At 41.3% G+C, this 19,541-nt stretch overlaps 2 protein-coding genes across 4 annotated transcripts; both read left to right on the top strand.

Annotated features, from left to right (window-relative positions):
• The first annotated feature begins 464 nt into the window (after positions 1 to 464).
• LOC124008623 (guanine nucleotide-binding protein G(I)/G(S)/G(O) subunit gamma-7) lies at positions 465 to 4,893 on the top strand. 2 transcript variants are annotated; one of them, XM_046320035.1, is made up of 4 exons: positions 465 to 587; positions 3,265 to 3,341; positions 3,736 to 3,843; positions 4,644 to 4,893. In XM_046320035.1, the coding sequence occupies exons 3-4, from the start codon at positions 3,763 to 3,765 to the stop codon at positions 4,767 to 4,769; spliced, it is 207 nt and encodes a 68-aa protein (XP_046175991.1). In that variant the 5' UTR covers positions 465 to 587; positions 3,265 to 3,341; positions 3,736 to 3,762; the 3' UTR covers positions 4,770 to 4,893. The 2 variants fall into 2 exon arrangements, with proteins under 2 accessions (XP_046175991.1, XP_046175990.1); XM_046320034.1 differs by having other exon boundaries at positions 3,265 to 3,493.
• A 4,979-nt stretch (positions 4,894 to 9,872) lies between these two features.
• LOC124008425 (interferon-induced protein 44-like) lies at positions 9,873 to 17,579 on the top strand. Of its 2 annotated transcripts, XM_046319693.1 has the most exons (9): positions 9,873 to 10,053; positions 10,269 to 10,374; positions 10,542 to 10,931; positions 11,093 to 11,147; positions 11,309 to 11,504; positions 13,279 to 13,431; positions 13,663 to 13,834; positions 15,810 to 15,910; positions 16,142 to 17,579. In XM_046319693.1, the coding sequence occupies exons 2-9, from the start codon at positions 10,284 to 10,286 to the stop codon at positions 16,325 to 16,327; spliced, it is 1,344 nt and encodes a 447-aa protein (XP_046175649.1). In that variant the 5' UTR covers positions 9,873 to 10,053; positions 10,269 to 10,283; the 3' UTR covers positions 16,328 to 17,579. The 2 variants fall into 2 exon arrangements, with proteins under 2 accessions (XP_046175649.1, XP_046175648.1); XM_046319692.1 differs by lacking the exons at positions 9,873 to 10,053; positions 10,269 to 10,374; positions 11,093 to 11,147 and having other exon boundaries at positions 10,789 to 10,931.
• Positions 17,580 to 19,541: the final 1,962 nt, after the last annotated feature.

The raw sequence follows: 19,541 nt of genomic DNA, 5'->3' as shown, positions 1-19,541 counted from the left end.
TGTGTTACTGCACCCTGCTGTTTGATCCTGTATCAATTCCGTGTCCAGATGCGTATAGCGGATATATTGAAAGCAGCTCACACTCCGGGCACACACGACGGGAAAGAGCAAATACTTACATGAATATCTGATGTTCGATATGCCTACATAAAGCGCCACAACCGAAATGTTTGTGCAATTGTACAATACCGATTGGTTTTCGATTTGGAACAAGGGCCATCTTATTGAACTCCCGTAGCCACTGATCGAGGATCTGTTCATCCTCCCCAATTCTAACCTTAACCATTGGTGGGAAAAACGCAAAACTGAACTTAGATCGACGTCTAAGGGCAACTTCATCATTTATGGTCTGAACCAACCCTTTCGTTTTTCTCAAGGGGGATATCAAGTTTGTGTGTGAGAGCGCTAGATGGCTGTCAGAAGTGACGGAGTAACGGGAGGGAGGGGGAGGGGGGGGGATAGGGTGGACAGACACCGCTAGCCAACAGAGGGGGTGGCGTTTGATTCGGTAAAAACCGAGATTGAACGAACGGACTGTGGAACCGACGAAGCTGCCCCTTTAAATCAGGAATACAGCGCATTCGGAGGTGAGTTGGGAAATATCACTCAATTTGATCTGTTTATACCACCTCTTTACAGAACCATGTACTTATTTGCGGTTTATGGGCGCTTGTCTTCCCGATTTTGGTCATGGAAAAGCAGCACTTAAGGGAAATAGAGAGTCATCGGTCACGAATTCGGGTTTCCCAAGGCAGGGCGGAGAGAGAGAGGGTGGGGAGGAGAGGAACTGGGGGACAGGGTCTGTGCGAGAAACGTTATCAAAACGTCGGTAGCGCACACTGTAGCTGATAGATCAGAGGGAAGCAGCGATGTCTAAAACAGCTGGATGGTTTGAGGGAAGTGTCAAATTAGCTTACTAGGCTCTTTGCAATGCATGCATTATTTGCAACAGGCGAATATCTTCCATACGCAACGACATGTCAACAGCCTATTCTCCGGCTGAGATTCGACTATGCAGTAGGCCTATTACCGTAGTTAGTAGGCCTATTACCGTAGTTAGTAGGCCTATTACCGTAGTTAGTAGGCCTATAAGTGCGTTTGTGTGTGTTTGTGTGTGTGTGTGTGGGGGGGGGGGGGGGGGGGGCGAGGACACACTGTTCCATCCGTCAAAATGCCCGCATTGTGTTTTCAATCTGCAGAACAGGCTTACTGTGGCATGCAGGGGCAACACACACGTATAGACCCATGTAGTTCATTGTTGGGAATTTACGCGTGTCGCGTCAGCTATAGGGTCCATATTGGATGCTCACTCATTTCATAAGCCGACCAGTGGAATCGCCATGAACTGATAAATTCCGTCAAATGAATACAGTGTATTGTCTAATCATGTTAGCCTACTAATGTGATGGTCTATACTAGAACACTGCACAAGACACGACGATACTGTTTCAAACCGGCTATTCGTTGGCCTATAGGCCTGGATATAATTCTGAGGGTCAAAATAATGATCTTGACTGTCAGACAATGCTTCAGGTCACTTACCCTTTGGCTGGGAATGAGAGAATATACCCTCGTCGGGAAAGTTTGAAACTAGTTGGAAGGAGTATGAAATTAGCTCTGTGGTAACAGGTGGGCTCAGTGGATAGGCCTACAGCTTCTGACGTTTTAACGGAAATGGCAGCATGTACGACCGTTTTCTTTGCATAGTTAGTAGCTCATACATAACACTGTTGAGTGCACTGTACACACACACACACACACACACACACACACACACACACACACACACACACACACACACACACACACACACACACACACACACACACACACACACACACACACACACACACACACACACACACACACACACAGCCCTAATTAGAGCCATTAATCTCAAGGTCCTGCACAGTAGAGTAATTACAGTAGGACTCCTGAGGGAGAGAGAGAGAGAGAGAGAGAGAGAGAGAGAGGGGAGGGGGGGGGGAGAGAAAGAGAAAGAGAAAGAGAAAGAGAGGGAGAGGGAGAGAGAGGCTCATCTTTTCTGGTGAATAGTTGGGTACAATACTTTATTTTACAGCTCTGTGACAACATGAATGTATTGAAACTATGGGAACTTTCTATCACGTGACGCAATTAACTTGTTTCTGTGAATCTAAAAGAAATGAAAGATCGTTATTAGTTACTATGTAGTTGAAACGTGTATATGACTGTAACATAATAGTCACCAAATGTTAAATCTACAGTACATCCATCACTCCAGTATCCCTGCTCATTGTAAATATGGTATTGGCACTGACCCTGTATATAGTATGTTTATCCATATACATATCTACCTTCATCACTCCAGTATCCCTGCTCATTGTAAATATGGTATTGGAACTGACCCTGTATATAGTATGTTTATCCATATACATATCTACCTTCATCACTCCAGTATCCCTGCTCATTGTAAATATGGTATTGGAACTGACCCTGTATATAGTATGTTTATCCATATACATATCTACCTTCATCACTCCAGTATCCCTGCTCATTGTAAATATGGTATTGGAACTGACCCTGTATATAGTATGTTTATCCATATACATATCTACCTTCATCACTCCAGTATCCCTGCTCATTGTAAATATGGTATTGGAACTGACCCTGTATATAGTATGTTTATCATCATATACATATCTACCTTCATCACTCCAGTATCCCTGCTCATTGTAAATATGGTATTGGAACTGACCCTGTATATAGTATGTTTATCCATATACATATCTACCTTCATCACTCCAGTATCCCTGCTCATTGTAAATATGGTATTGGAACTGACCCTGTATATAGTATGTTTATCCATATACATATCTACCTTCATCACTCCAGTATCCCTGCTCATTGTAAATATGGTATTGGAACTGACCCTGTATATAGTATGTTTATCCATATACATATCTACCTTCATCACTCCAGTATCCCTGCTCATTGTAAATATGGTATTGGAACTGACCCTGTATATAGTATGTTTATCCATATACATATCTACCTTCATCACTCCAGTATCCCTGCTCATTGTAAATATGGTATTGGAACTGACCCTGTATATAGTATGTTTACTTAATCATTGTGTTCTTCATATTTCTTCTTATTTCTCATGTGTTTTTGTTGGTATTACATTGTTATTGATTATCGCATTGTTGGGTTTTGAGTCGGAAAGAAAGGTATTTCACTGTACTGTGCATGTGATATTAAAAACTTGAAACTTCTCCTCTGCAGGAGGTAAAGGTTTACAGCTGACCATCAGACCTGAGGTCACAACCACTCCTGTCCATCTGAGTGACCCAACTCACCTGGTCAGTTCCCCTGCACACACACACCTGTTCTACCTGGTACACCTGTCTACCAACCCAACACACACCTGCCCTGCCTGGTACACCTGTCTATCAACCCAACACACACCTGTCTGGCCACTGGAGCAGACTCCAATCTGCACACCATCCACTAGGTAGGTAGGTAGGTAGGTAGGTGTGTGTGCGTGTGCGTGTGCGTGTGTGCCTGCGTACATGCCCATGTGTCATATGTGTGTGTGTGTGTGTGTGTGTGTGTGCGGTTAAGGACAATAAATGTACAATCAAGCCTGAGAAACAAACACGATGACTGTAGCAGAAAAGCACACGAGGGCAGTATAAAGCTGCTTTTAAATGATTTCTTTCTCTCCCCCCTCTTCCCTCCTCCCCTTCTCCATAGTGGGGGTGTGTGTATTGATGGATCAGGATGTCAACCAATAACAACATCGCGCAGGCCAGGAAACTGGTGGAACAACTGAGGATCGAGGCAGGGATCGAACGTATTAAGGTGTGTGTCAACGCTAAGGTTTTTATTAGCATGTAAGTATCAGTCCACTGTAAGGAGCAATCCACTGTAACGAGCAATCCACTCAGTCCACGGATCAGTCCACTGTAACGAGCAACACACTGTAAGGATCCGTCCACTGTAAGGATCAGTCCACTGTAAGGATCAGTCCACTGTAATGAGCAACACTCTGTAAGGATCAGTCCACTGTAAGAAACAATCCACTGTAAGTATCAGTCCACTGTAAGGATCAGTCCACTGTAAGGATCAGTCCACTGTAAGGATTAGTCCACTGTAAGGATCAGTCCACTGTAAGGATCAGTCCACTGTAAGGATCAGTCCACTGTAAGTAGCAGTCCACTGTAAGGATCAGTCCACTGTAAGGATCAGTCCACTGTAAGTAGCAGTCCACTGTAAGGATCAGTCCACTGTAAGGATCAGTCCACTGTAAGGATCAGTCCACTGTAAGGATCAGTCCACTATAAGGAGCAATCCACTGTAAGGATCAGTCCACTGTAAGGATCAGTCCACTGTAAGGATCAGGTCACTGTAAGGATCAGTCCACTGTAAGGAGCAGTCCACTGTAAGGATCAGTCCACTGTAAGGATCAGTTCACTGTAAGGATCAGTCCACTATAAGGAGCAATCCACTGTTGCCAAAGCATCACAATATCCCTCTACCTGCCTCCTCTCTCTACCCCTCGTATCTTTCTCTCTCTATCCTATCCGTCCTCTCTCCCTCTCCCCCCTCCTCTGTCCCCTCCCCTTCTCTCTCTCTCATCCTGCCGCTCTCTCTCTCTCCAGGTTTCTAAGGCAGCAGCAGACCTGATGAGTTACTGTGAGCAGCACGCCCGTAACGATCCGCTCCTCGTTGGCGTCCCAACGTCAGAAAACCCTTTCAAAGACAAGAAACCCTGTATCATCCTATAGCTGCACACTTGTCTCTGCCCATCAGACACACACACACACACACACACACACACACACACACACACACACACACACACACACACACACACACACACACACACACACACACACACACACACACACACACACACACACACACACACACACACACACACACACACACACACATATAAACGTAAACACAGAAATTAAATAGCCACTCTGGAGAAGCGCCATACTCAATAGTCACAGCTAGGGGGCGGTGTCTGTGTTTACAGAGCACATTACCACATTAATGATATTAGCCCTGGATTTTGTCTTTGTGGTGCTGAGGGTAAGCCTGCACTAACATGCAGCCCTAACTGATACTGGTTACTGACTCACCCACAGAGATAGTGACACTCAAGTGGAGATGACAGATTTACTTCAAAAAGGGATTAGGACAATTATCTTAATAGGAATCCACAGTCGCCTACATTAAGTTATAGGCTGATGTATAGCATGTATTTGAGTGAATCAATGATTTATTCATTCATTGATTAATCAATTGACTGATAGCATGTATCTCTGGGTGCTGTGGAATGATGGGTGTAAGGTACATGAGGGTAAGGAGTGAGGTGGAGGGTGCATGTGTGACCAATCTGGTGTAAAACCTGGGTCGTGTGTTAGCCCTGTCAGCTAAAGCCTAGCCATTAGCCGTGGAAGCTAATACAAGTCTTCAGGTCCCAGGCATGGTTACCCATCACTAAAGCACCATGGCTATACACGGTGTGTTTGTTAGCCATATAGTGGCTGACTTGCCACTGACTTGCTAAGTATCACAATGGGGATGGCCCCTTCCTGAAACCTTGGGTCATCGGTAATGTCAGTGTTTCCACAAGAATCATGGCATTGTAAACACTGAGCAGGTTGGTACATGCTGCATATGTACCCACTGGGTTTAAACCCGGATCATCTGCAATGCCACAAGACTGTGTTAGCCCACTGAGCTAAAGTATAGGCTACATACTCCCCCACTCTAGCGACGGTTATCGATCAAAACTGTTTCTGCTTTGGTTTTGAATTCTTGGTCAGTGGGTTTTCTATCTGCCAAAACTCCAGCTGTGTCGACTTGTGGAGTAAGTTGCTCATAGACACTGATCTAAGATCAGTCTTGTGTTTTCCCTCTAATGGTAAAGGTTAGGATTTAGGGAGGGTCATCTGATACTAGATCTGTGTCTAAAAGGCTGCCACAGGCAGCTTAATTCAGATCTTTGTCCACTAATTGGTCTTTTGGCCAATCAGATCAGCTCTTTTTCCAATAATTGGGCAAAAGATCCGAATTGTGCTGCCTGTGTAAACGCAGCCTAATGAAACTTTTATCTTGAGTATTGCCAAGTACTGAGAGGTTAACTGTGTTCAAGTTTTTAACACCAGAAGTATATATATATGTTTTTTTATTCATTATTGTTTCGATATTTTGTCCATTTATTGCCATACACAGCAGATACTGTAGGTTTCCATTCACTCCTTAACTTTACACTTGAGGCAAAAGTTTACCTTAACCACAGATCTAGGATCAGATTATCACCCCCAATCTTAACTTGAACCATAAGGGGGTGTACAAATATCTTATCCTATATCAGTGGTTATAGAATTCACTAGTTTTGCCAATGAGAGCAAGCATCACATTATGGGCTTTGCTTATTGGCTCATCATGTGTTTTATTGAGGAACAAGAGCCAATTACAAAGTGTTGTCCCGTGTCCCCACCTCCACAGACCCATTTCTCTACTCCCAAACCAAACTTGATTGTAAAAAATGTAAAAGATGCTAGAGAAAATAAAAACAAAAGTGTATAAACTTTCTTTAAGTGCAAAAGTGATACGTTTTGAGAGTAGCTTTTTGGGGTTTGGTTTGAGTTTCTTTCTAAATAGAAGCAGGTCAGTCGAGTATTATTATCGAACTGTACAGTGTTTGTAAGATAAAACTTAGGCCAGAATTCAATCAAAGTGCATCAAACTTTTTCCATTAAAAAAAGTGCTTTAATTGAATGTCAGCCTGTTGCAGAATCTTGTCTGTGGATGTTCCATTTTTGCGTAAATGTTTCCCTTCTGTCAGAATTTAGTCTGTTTGTTTCCTCATTCAGCTTGAGACAGGTTCACACACACACACACACACACACACACACACACACACACACACACACACACACACACACACACACACACACACACACACACACACACACACACACACACACACACACACACACACACACACACACACACACACACACACACACACACACAATCCCCTAGTGACTAAAAGGGGAGCCAACCACATCTACAAAGCATGGCCGTATTCGTAGCATAGCGTCTTATACACAGGCACACACCACTGTGAGAAACAAACCTGAACCATTAAAACACTGTCTCTCTCTCTCTCTCTCTCACACACACACACACACACACACACACACACACACACACACACACACACACACACACACACACACACACACACACACACACACACACACACACACACACACACACACACACACACACACACACACACACACACACAGTTTCCTAATGTCTTTTACAATTGATTATCTGAGGGACAATCTTGCTATTTCTTAATTAATTCATTCCATGGACAGTTATTTTTGATTGATTGATTGGTTGATTGATGGTTTGCCTTGTTGTGGTGTATTGTGTTGTATGCTGGTTAGGACCAGGAGTTTTACCTGGTCAAGTCATATGGTCAGGAGCAACATTCTAACCCTAGACTTGAGAATAGGTGAGAGTATTTAAGTGAACAGTCTTAAAAGAGGACACAAAGCTCTAGAATGGAAGTCTTGTGGTGCTCCCATTCCCACATCATTCACTATAGCTGATCTAGGTCAGTTTGAAGTTTTCAACCCCAAAAGATTGTCAGGATTTGGGGAATGGAATCTGATCCTAGATCTTACCCAGAGCAGAACGCTAGAACCCTAAAACTAATTTCTGTCCCTAGACACTGGTCTCGGGTCAGTTTTACCTGGACTCATCGTTGTGTTTTATTTATCTCCTGTGGATGCATATACAGTATGTATCTCTGGTAACGCTTTGTTTTATAGTCTCCTTTAACTTGGTATTTGCTTATAAATAACATGGTAAAAACATCTGTTTCGTTGCAAGCGAGGACTATTTGGTCCCAGGTTGAAAGTCCCCATTGTTACCACAATGTGTTCCTTCCGGCTGGGACAGGACTGTAAAGTCAAGCGTTACCGTATATTTTTGCCTTGATTAATTGTGAATGATCAGTTACTGATTATGAAGGAAATGTAATATCTATTTTTTGTATCTGGTCGCTCTGATGTGCCATAACTCATGTTTTTTTGCACACTGTTCATATTTTACAGTTAAATACTTTACTGTTAAGACTTTACTGTTCATATTTTACAGTTAAATACTTTACTGTTAAGACTTTACTGTTCATATTTTACAGTTAAATACTTTACTGTTAAGACTTTACTGTTCATATTTTACAGTTAAATACTTTACTGTTAAGACTTTACTGTTCATATTTTACAGTTAAATACTTTCCTGTTAAGACTTTACTGTTCATATTTTACAGTTAAATACTTTCCTGTTAAGACTTTACTGTTCATATTTTACAGTTAAATACTTTACTGTTAAGACTTTACTGTTCATATTTTACAGTTAAATACTTTACTGTTAAGACTTTACTGTTCATATTTTACAGTTAAATACTTTACTGTTAAGACTTTACTGTTCATATTTTACAGTTAAATACTTTACTGTTAAGACTTTACTGTTCATATTTTACAGTTAAATACTTTACTGTTAAGACTTTACTGTTCATATTTTACAGTTAAAACTTTCCTGTTAAGACTTTACTGTTCATATTTTACAGTTAAATACTTTCCTGTTAAGACTTTACTGTTCATATTTTACAGTTAAATACTTTCCTGTTAAGACTTTACTGTTCATATTTTACAGTTAAATACTTTACTGTTAAGACTTTACTGTTCATATTTTACAGTTAAATACTTTACTGTTATTTTACAGACTTTACTGTTCATATTTTACAGTTAAATACTTTACTGTTAAGACTTTACTGTTCATATTTTACAGTTAAATACTTTACTGTTAAGACTTTACTGTTCATATTTTACAGTTAAATACTTTACTGTTAAGACTTTACTGTTCATATTTTACAGTTAAATACTTTAAGACCTGTTAAGACTGTTAAGACTTTACTGTTCATATTTTACAGTTAAATACTTTACTGTTAAGACTTTACTGTTCATATTTTACAGTTAAATACTTTTTACTGTTCATATTTTAAGACTTTAAGACTGTTCATATTTTACAGTTAAATACTTTACTGTTAAGACTTTACTGTTCATATTTTACAGTTAAATACTTTCCTGTTAAGACTTTACTGTTCATATTTTACAGTTAAATACTTTACTGTTAAGACTTTACTGTTCATATTTTACAGTTAAATACTTTACTGTTAAGACTTTACTGTTCATATTTTACAGTTAAATACTTTACTGTTAAGACTTTACTGTTCATATTTTACAGTTAAATACTTTACTGTTAAGACTTTACTGTTCATATTTTTGTGGATATTGCTGTTAAAAAAATATGATATTGAAAAGTAGACAACAGTAATAAAAAATATGATAATAACGCCTGTGTTGTTCTGACCTGCTCCTTATCTTCTTACACACACACACACACACACACACACACACACACACACACACACACACACACACACACACACACACACACACACACACACACACACACACACACACACACACACACACACACACACACACACACACCAGGTAATTTGAAAGTGACCATAGAAGCTTCTCTAGCCTCAGATAGAATTTCAACTCTTGGTCAATGAAATAGCATTATGTTTTGTTTCTAAGCCATTTTCTACCCGATTTCCTGACATGACTTGTGGAGGGAAGACTACAGGCCGTGTAAGGTGCAGTCCCTCCCCCGGGGGCTGTACGTTGTAGTATGCTGCTAAAATAACCGCACCCACCTGGCGTGCCAGCAGAGCTCTATCAATCTCACACTACCCGTCCTTTCCCGTATTTGAGTAAAAGCAGGTTGAGCGAGTCAAAGTAAATGTCTATTTTAAGAAAAGATAAGCCACACCTACTGTACGCCTGTTTTAGGGTGGCGCAGCAACGACCTGGATTTTGTGGTCGATTATGTTGTGATTTGAAGCCCAGCAGCCCACTGTATTAAAATGAGTTATATTTCCACGATCATCAGTTACAAACGGTAAGAACTTAATCACCATCATGACAAGTCTAAAGAAAGCGCTTCAAATAAGCAATTCTAACAGATATCTGTGGGGCAGCGTCTGTGGAAGTATGACAGGTTGTTGTCTTCTCTTTATAAGCCTTTCGCTCTTTCCTCGCTGTGTGTCTATACAGCAAGGTGAGGTTCATCAGTATGATGGGTTTCTGTTACTATTGCTGGTCTTTCTACCTCAGGTCCTTGGTGACGTCATGAGTGTTGTGAAGTCCAGTCTGTCAGTAGAACAGGAGAAGAAGCTGCTGTCTCTGTTCGGCCATGTCAGACTCCACCTGCTCTACAAAGGTTTGCCGGAACAATGGACTTCATTTTAATGGAATATTTATTTTTATGATATTTTATGGGATGAATTTTATTCTCAGGCCAGATACCTGCAATGCAGGCAGAACAAAGCGATTGGTTCAGTAAAAGGTAATAAAGTACTTTTCTATTATATTTTGTTCTGCTCAAAGCCAGTGTCCACAGCTACATGCATTCAGCCTTCCACAACCGCTGTGATGGCCAGGGACCCACCGTACTTGTGGCCTACAACAAGGCTGGATTTGTTTTCGGAGGTTACATCAGTAAGGACTACGCCCAGACTGGACAGGTGATCAACGATGATAAGGCCTTTCTCTACAGCATCACTGACCAGAGAGAAAAGCCACTGTGTGTGTCCAGTACCGATGGCCAGTATGGTTTCACAGATGGAGCCTATGGTCTTAATGTTGGTGCCATGTGGTTTCTTAATAATAGCACCGCTACAGTTCAAATTGTTACAGGGAACTGCTACACCTTTGAAGCAGAAGAGATGCATGGCAATGACCTGCAGCTGACAGAGTGTGAGGTGTACAGAGTGGAAGGTGAGTGGTCCTTTATAGCCCCTACTCCCTAGGCATTACTGAAACGATTGGATACATGTAACCAATATGGCAATATATTCTAACCAGTCAGAAGGCCAGGTGAAGCAATTAGTGTATTGATTAAATCCGATTGTTTAGTTGTTTGTCTCAATTTCTGGCAGAGTGTGTAGGCCTTCTGGAGACTCCTTGGAGGGAAATTGACTGGGAAGGATATGGGTATCCTGTCTGTTAAATCTCAAAAGCAATACAAACATCATAATACTATGCAACTAGTGATGCATCTAGTACCACTTCTGCTGTTCCAATATACTTAAATCATTCAATCCAGTCTGTCACCCATCTCTCTCTCTTCCTTTCTCCATCTCTATCATTAACAGCACCAAGGAACGCCTGATGGACTATATCAAGAACTATAAGCCTGAGGTAAAGTCTGTGGTCCAGGTCAGAGTTCTGCTGGTGGGTCCGGTCGGGGCCGGCAAGTCCAGCTTCTTCAACTCCATCAACTCTATCTTCAAAGGACATGTTACCGGGCAGGCTAACACCGGCAGCGCTGGCACCAGCCTCACCACACAGGTACAGTACTGTGTTTGTACGCGCATGATTGTGTGTGGCGTAAAGATACAGGCCGGGATCTTAAAGGGCAATGCCGCCACTTTTCACACCATATTCATTATCTCCAGCACCATATCAGTGTCTACTTATGGGAAAACGGGGTGTTTCTATGATCTGTGGTTAAAAAGAGAAAATAAATGTTCTAAAAAAAATACTTCTCTGCGATGAGTTTTGTGTTTGAAAATCACTGTTTATTTTGTATATTTTTTTACTTTTGATGATATCATTGGGTAGAACTTTATTTAATTTATACTTTTTACATTTTTTAAATAGAATTTTAAAACATACACTCTATCTGCAGTGAAGCTGCTCGACATTTACATTACGTTCAGCCATCTAGCAGGCACGCCCATCCAGAGTGGCCCACAGGAGCAACCAGGGTCAAGCGCCCCGTCCAAGGGCACATCGACAGATCTCCCACCAAGTTGAATCAGAGACCCGAACCAACAACCTCTAGGTCATCGGCCCAAGTTCCCAACTCCCAGGCCACAAACCATCCAAGATCCCCCCATAGATCTCCCGAGAGCTACCCCTCAAACATCCAAGACCCCCCCCACACCCCACACAGTCCCCTCCCGAAACCCACCCCAACGAACGTCCCCCTCCAACCGAAAACCACCACCCAACCAACAACAGAGAAAAACCAATTAAAACAGACAACAATTATATAGAACGAGTATACATTTTTAACTTTATATATTTTTTTCTACAAAACAAAGAAATGTGTTGTTTTCACATATGTGGACAATGGCATTGCGCTGGAGATAATGAACATGAGGTTGAAAAGTCATGGAATTGCCCTTTAAGCACTTACAAAACATATTGTATGAAATGGAATCCATAACATATCATACGAAATGGAATCCATAACATATCATACAAAATGGAATCCATAACATATCATACAAAATGGAATCCATAACATATCTTAGGAAATGGAATCCCATAACAACATACGAAATGGAATATCATATCTTAAAATGGAATCCATAACATATCATACGAAATGGAATCCATAACATATCATACGAAATGGAATCCATAACATATCATACAAAATGGAATCCATAACATATCTTACGAAATGGAATCCATAACATATCATACGAAATGGAATCCATAACATATCTTACGAAATGGAATCCATAACATATCATACGAAATGGAATCCATAACATATCATACGAAATGGAATCCATAACATATCATACAAAATGGAATCCATAACATATCTTAGGAAATGGAATCCATAACATATCATACAAAATGGAATCCATAACATATCTTAGGAAATGGAATCCATAACATATCATACAAAATGGAATCCATAACATATCATACGAAATGGAATCCATAACATATCATACAAAATGGAATCCATAACATATCATACAAAATGGAATCCATAACATATCTTACGAAATGGAATCCATAACATATCATACGAAATGGAATCCATAACATATCATACGAAATGGAATCCATAACATATCTTACGAAATGGAATCCATAACATATCATACGAAATGGAATCCATAACATATCATACGAAATGGAATCCATAACATATCATACAAAATGGATGATGTAGTACACAATTGCGCCTAATGTTCGGGGACCCGTTTTGGCTCGTGAGCACCACTTTCAAAACTAGTGGCTGAAATTAAACAAAACCTCTGGAGCCTCACTATTGTACAGAACTTAACATTCAAACTATCTCTCTCTCTCTCTGTAGTTCCGTACCTACAGAATCAAGGCAGAGCAGGGTGGGAAGGCTCTCCCTCTGGTCCTGTGTGACACCATGGGTCTGGAGGAAGGACCCAGCGCAGGGCTGGATATAGACGACGTCAACAGTATCCTGAAGGGCCACGTACAGGACCGGTACCAGGTGTGTAAAACTGGCAAATGATAGCAGTGGAGGAGGATATATTTCTATTCATTATATCAACAAGAGGATTTCATGTGTTTGATACCAATCATTCCAGTCATTACAATGAGCCTGTCCTCTGACTTAAAGTAGCACCAGCCTCACGGTAGGGAAAGCATGTGCTTGATAGTACAGTAGCAGAAGCAGTAGTATATATATCTTGGGGGCTGATGTCCTGTTTCTCTCCCCCAGTTCAACCCGTCCATGTCTGTCCAGACGGATGGTGTTGGGTGCTGTAAGTCACCCAGCCTGAAGGACACGATCCACTGTGTGGTCTACGTACTGGATGCCTGCAAGGTCACTCTGCTCTCTGCTAAAATGGTAGACAAGCTCGCCGCCATCCGCAAGGGGATCAACAAGCTGGGTAAGGAAGGAAATGAGTGTGCGTGTGTGTTTACGTGTCCGTGCGTGTCTGTGTTAACATGTGTGTGTTGTGCAAGGTTGGGGAGTAACAGATTACATGTATTCCGTTACATGTAAGGGATTACAAAAACAGCTAACTGTAATCTGTTACATTACCAGCAAAAATATTGTCATCAGATTACAGAAACTTTTGAAAACTAGATGATTACTTCAATGATTACTTTTACTTTCAGAAAGAATGTTTGCGAGAAAAAAAAGATTATACTCCTCTCTGTTTTCACAATGACATTCAAATCAGCATTGAAAAAAGGCGCAAGTTTAAGTCTGTTCCACCTGAGCAAGTCTGACCACAAACCAGAGACCACTATGATGACATAAACTATGATGACACACCAAATGGGTTTGATGGATCACGGGATAAGAGCAAGAATGGGCTTTTGTAGGCTACAGTCCAAGGTATGTCTTCCAATGGTGCGACTGCTGTCGGCATCCAAAGATTATACAACTTGAATAAACGCTTGGAGGTAAGGACGACAGCAGTGGTGTAGTCTACTGCATACGCATATCACTTACAGTGCCTTGCGCAAGTATTCGGCCCCCTTGAACTTTGCGCCTTTTGCCACATTTCAGGCTTCAAACATAAAGATATAAAAATGTATTCTCCTTGTATGAGCTGAAAGTTTAGAGGGACGGCCAGGTCTTGGTAGATTTGCAGTGGTCTGATACTCCTTCCATTTCAATATTTTCGCTTGCACAGTGCTCCTTGGGATGTTTAAAGCTTGGGAAATCTTTTTGTATCCAAATCCGGCTTTAAACTTCTTCACAACAGTATCTCGGACCTGCCTGGTGTTTTCCTTGTTCTTCATGATGCTCTCTGCGCTTTTAACGGACCTCTGAGACTATCACAGTGCAGGTGCATTTATACGGAGACTTGATTACACACAGGTGGATTGTATTTATCATCATTAGTCATTTAGGTCAACATTGGATCATTCAGAGATCCTCACTGAACTTCTGGAGAGAGTTTGCTGCACTGAAAGTAAAGGGGCTGAATAATTTTGCACGCCCAATTTTTCAGTTTTTGATTTGTTAAAAAAGTTTGAAATATCCAATAAATGTCGTTCCACTTCATGATTGTCTCCCACTTGATGTTGATTCTTCACAAAAAAATACAGTTTTATATCTTTGTTTGAAGCCTGAAATGTGGCAAAAGGTCGCAAAGTTCAAGGGGGCCGAATACTTTAGCAAGGCACTGTGTTATTGATATCTACATAGCACATTGGTGTGAATCACATTGCTGCTCTCTCATTTCGCTATTTGCGCCTGACTTGTTGTGGTTGTTGTGGATGGCTGTTCACAAATCTAAACGTATTTTTGAACCCAAAAATTGTTGAATTCAAGAAGTTTAAGCTGCCTACCCATTCATTGTTTTTGAAACCAGTGGACAGCCAGTGAAAAATGCTCTCTTGCAACAGCTGCATAGTACGGATCCCAGCCAATGGAATAAAAGTGGGGCTTTTATTGCTCAATCTAATTCATGCTGATACAAAATGAACACATGCTCAAACTCCTATGTATTCCATAGACTTAAAGGGGGAATCTGTAGTTGCTACATCCATTTTTGGACTTATGAATTATATATATATTAATGTAAAGATATAATTTAATCGTATTATTATATGTAGTAGAAAGCGATGGGTTAGGAGAAGCCTACATAACCAACCCATAGAGTAAAATGTAATATCCATATAAGGCCAGCTATGTCAACTTTAACATTGATTTATCCTGCAATTGTTGTCGTTCAATTGGTAACATACATTTTTGTCTTCTTCTAATGCCTCTTAAGGGAAAAGTAACGCAATGTAATTTGAGTAATCCAAATGTTACATTACTGATTACAATTTTGGACAAGTAACTAGTAACTAACGGATTACATTTAGAAAGTAACCTACCCAAACCTGGTGTTGTGCCGCTAGGTGTTCCCCAGCTGGTCCTGCTTACTAAGGTGGATGAGGCCTGTCCTCTAGTGAGAGAAGACCTGACCAACATCTACTTCAGCCACTACATAGAGAGGATGGTGAGTGCATGGCTGAGTCTGGAACCCTATTCTCACATAGTACACCATGTTTATTTAACTACAACCGTGTGTGTGTGTGTGTGTGTGTGTGTGTGTGTGTGTGTGTGTGTGTGTGTGTGTGTGTGTGTGTGTGTGTGTGTGTGTGTGTGTGTGTGTGTGTGTGTGTGTGTGTGTGTGTGTGTGTGTGTGTGTGTGTGTGTGTGTGTGTGTGAGTGTGTGTTTGTGTTTCAGACCCGCGAGGTGAGTGTGTGTCTGGGTGTGTCCCAGTCCTGTGTCCTGCCAGTGAAGAACTACAGTCGTGAGTTTGAGCTGGACGTCCACACAGACATCTTCCTGCTCACTGCCGTGGTCCAGATGCTTCGCTACTCTAACAACTACTTTGATGACATCTATCAGGATGGAGAACAGTCTGAGTGACTAGGGGTGTGTGTGTGTGATACTGATCTGAAGTCAGTTTTGGGTTTACCTTCTAGTGGGTCTGTTTTTGGATTAAGGGGAATAAACTGATCCTGGATGTGTTAAAATAGCAACTTTTAGTTATGGCTTTATAAACATTTTTATCTTAATTCTTTGAGGCGATTCCATTCTGACTTTTCCCAGTTACGATTTACACTGAGTATAGCAAACATTAGGAACACCTTGCTAATATTGATGTCGTTTGTGTGGAGGACTTTTCTTGATGCACGGGAAACTGTTGAGTGTGAAAAACGCAGCAGTGTTTCAGTTCTTGACACAAACCGGTGTGCCTGCCACCTACTACCATACCCTGTTCAAAGGCACTTCAGTCTTTTGTCTTGCCCATTCACAATCTGAATGGCACACATACACAATACATGTCTCAAGGTTTAACAATCTATCTTTAACCTGTGTCCTCCCCTTCATCGGCAAAGATTGAAGTGGATTTAACAAGTGACATCAATAAGGGATCAAAGCTTTCACCCGGCTTCACCTGGTCAGTCTGTCATGGAAAGAGGTGTTCTTAATGTTTTGTCCACTTAGTGTACTGTATATTGTAATTAGATACAATATGTGTATGTCGTATTGTAAGGTTCTCTACAAACACTTCTCTGTAGAGTCTGTACTGCTATTGGTCAGATAAGACATTCAACTGTATACTTACTGCTCATTGTACTTTGTTCAATACAGTATTTTCATATAAAAGAACTAAATGCGGAATAAATATCTGTTGCATATCTAGGGCCTGACTCACTCAGACTTGCTCTACAGTTGTCCAAACTTTCAGAAAGACAGAGAGAGATCCAACATAAGAGACATGTGGAGATGCAGTCTGGTCCAAACAGCAAACCATTTTACAACAGTCATTGAGTAAAAGCAGAAGAGTAACTCATTTTAATTAAATGTGTAAGGAGAATGGTAAGAACATGAATCAGTAACAACAATGTTGATCATGTCTTGAATCATGAAAGTAGCGTGACGGAAAATGTTATCTTGCGAAGAGATAGCCTTGAAAATGTTCATCTTGTCTTAGTGTCATAAGTAAATCCTTGGTTCCTGCCTGTGATTGGTAAAGATATGAGGGGGGTGACATGAGCCCCTCCTTAGGACCATCTGGCAGAACACCCAGAATATATTCTAGAAGTTAAGATAGGAGACAGTGCCAGACACATGCCAGAACCAATCCTATGAACTATGCCTATTTTTTTTAAATGTCACCTTTATTTAACCAGGTAGGCCGTTGAGAACAAGTTCTCATTTACAACTGCGACCTGGCCAAGATAAAGCAAAGCAGTGTGACACATACAACAACACAGAGTTACACATGGAATAAACAAATGTACAGTCAATAACACAATAGAAAAGTCTATATACAGTGAGTGCAAATGAAGTAAGATTACGGAGGCAATAAATAGGCCGTAGTGGGAAATAATTACAATTTCGCAAATAAACACTGGAGTGATAGATGTGCAGAAGATGCATGTGCAAGTAAAGATACTGGGGTGCAAAGGAACAAAATTGTATATTATATATAAATAAAATAAATAACAATATGGGGATGAGGTAGTTGGATGGGCTATTACAGATGGGCTATGTACAGGTGCAATGATCTGTAAGCTGCTCTGATAGCTGATACTTAAAGTTAGTGAGGGAGATATGACTCTCCAGTTTCAGTGATTTTTGCAATTCGTTCCAGTTTCAGCCAAAGGACTTTTTTGCTGCTGGAGCGCGTGCTACGGGTGGGTCTGACCAGTGAGCTGAGATAACCCAGCAAGGACTTATAGATGACCTGGAGCCAGTGGGTTTGGCAACGAATATGAAGTGAGGGCCAGCCAAAAAGAGCGCATACAGGTCGCAGTGGTGGGTAGTATATGGGGCTTTGGTGACGAAACGGATTAAACTGTGATAGACTGCATCCAATTTTCTGAGTAGAGTGTTGGAGGCTATTTTGTAAGTGGCATCGCCGAAGTCAAGGATCGGTAGGATAGTCCGTTTTACAAGGGTATGTTTGGCAGCATTGTTATGTTCCCCAGTTTCTGTGTTGTAATTTGTGCATTTGAGTGTGTGTTTCAGGAGATGGCTTCCTGAATTCTACCCAAGCAGCTGATTGGTTGGCCCCCATTGATTGGAGAGCTGACCCTGCCCCCTCGTCAGGACGCAGCTGACTTCAATTAGATTCCTTCTGAAGCTATATAAGCCAGTGTTCTGTTGCTCAGAGGAGAGATTGATTGTGATATCCAGAGAGGGATGATTGCTGCAGCTGATGGCTGATGGCTGATGGCTGATGGCTGATGGCTGATGGCTGAGGGTTATATCATGTTGGTTGTTGCTAAGAGATTTGGTATGTACTGTTAGTAGTTGCTCAGCCAGATAGAGCTTATTTGATGTCCTGTGTTTCTCGGTTTGTTCGTGAAATTGTTTAATATTCTGTTTCATTTGTTCCCAGGGTGGAAGGGACCTAGGGAGTGCTTAGGCAAGAGGCCCTTGGGCATACATATACCCGTAGTATAGTCACTGTCTAGGCACACTAGGTAAGACCTGGGTAGACCACCCCCTGTATTTTGGTTAGGGCACCAGGTGGTGCTAAGTTAGATAAGTAGTGGGTAGGCAGGTTAGATAGAGGCTTTGACATTCACTTTCTCTGCTTTGGTTCCGTCCAGCCCTTTTTTCCCCATATTACTGTGTGACGGTACGACTCTCTGCCTTTGTCATCCTTACTTGCACCTACAGTCCCATACCTCTTTCACTTCACGGGGAGTTGAGTTGAAGCAGGATGTTGCGTTCCCTCTTCTTAGAGGTGTGCGTAACAAGCATGAGTGAAGGATTATTTTTTTGCAAAATAGGAAGCTGATTCTAGATTTAATTTTTGGATAGGAGATGCTTAATGTGAGTCTGGAAGGAGAGTTTAGTCTAACCAGACACTTAGGAATTTGTAGTTGTCCACATATTTTAAGTCCGAACCATCCAGAGTAGTGATGCTAGGCGGGTGGGCAGCTATCAGTTGAAGAGCATGCATTTAGTTTTACTTGCATTTAAGAGCAGTTGGAGGCCACGGAAGGAGAGTTGTATGTCATTGAAGCTCGTCAACAGGTTAGTTAACAGTGGCCAGAAGTATACAGAATGGTGTCGTCTGCGTAGAGGTGGATCAGAGAATCACCAGCCGCAAGAGCGACAT

The sequence above is a fragment of the Oncorhynchus gorbuscha genome, linkage group LG21 (assembly GCF_021184085.1).
Source record: "Oncorhynchus gorbuscha isolate QuinsamMale2020 ecotype Even-year linkage group LG21, OgorEven_v1.0, whole genome shotgun sequence".
In the NCBI taxonomy this organism is placed as follows: Eukaryota; Metazoa; Chordata; class Actinopteri; order Salmoniformes; family Salmonidae; genus Oncorhynchus; species Oncorhynchus gorbuscha.
This window is presented reverse-complemented; position numbering and strand designations above follow the sequence as displayed.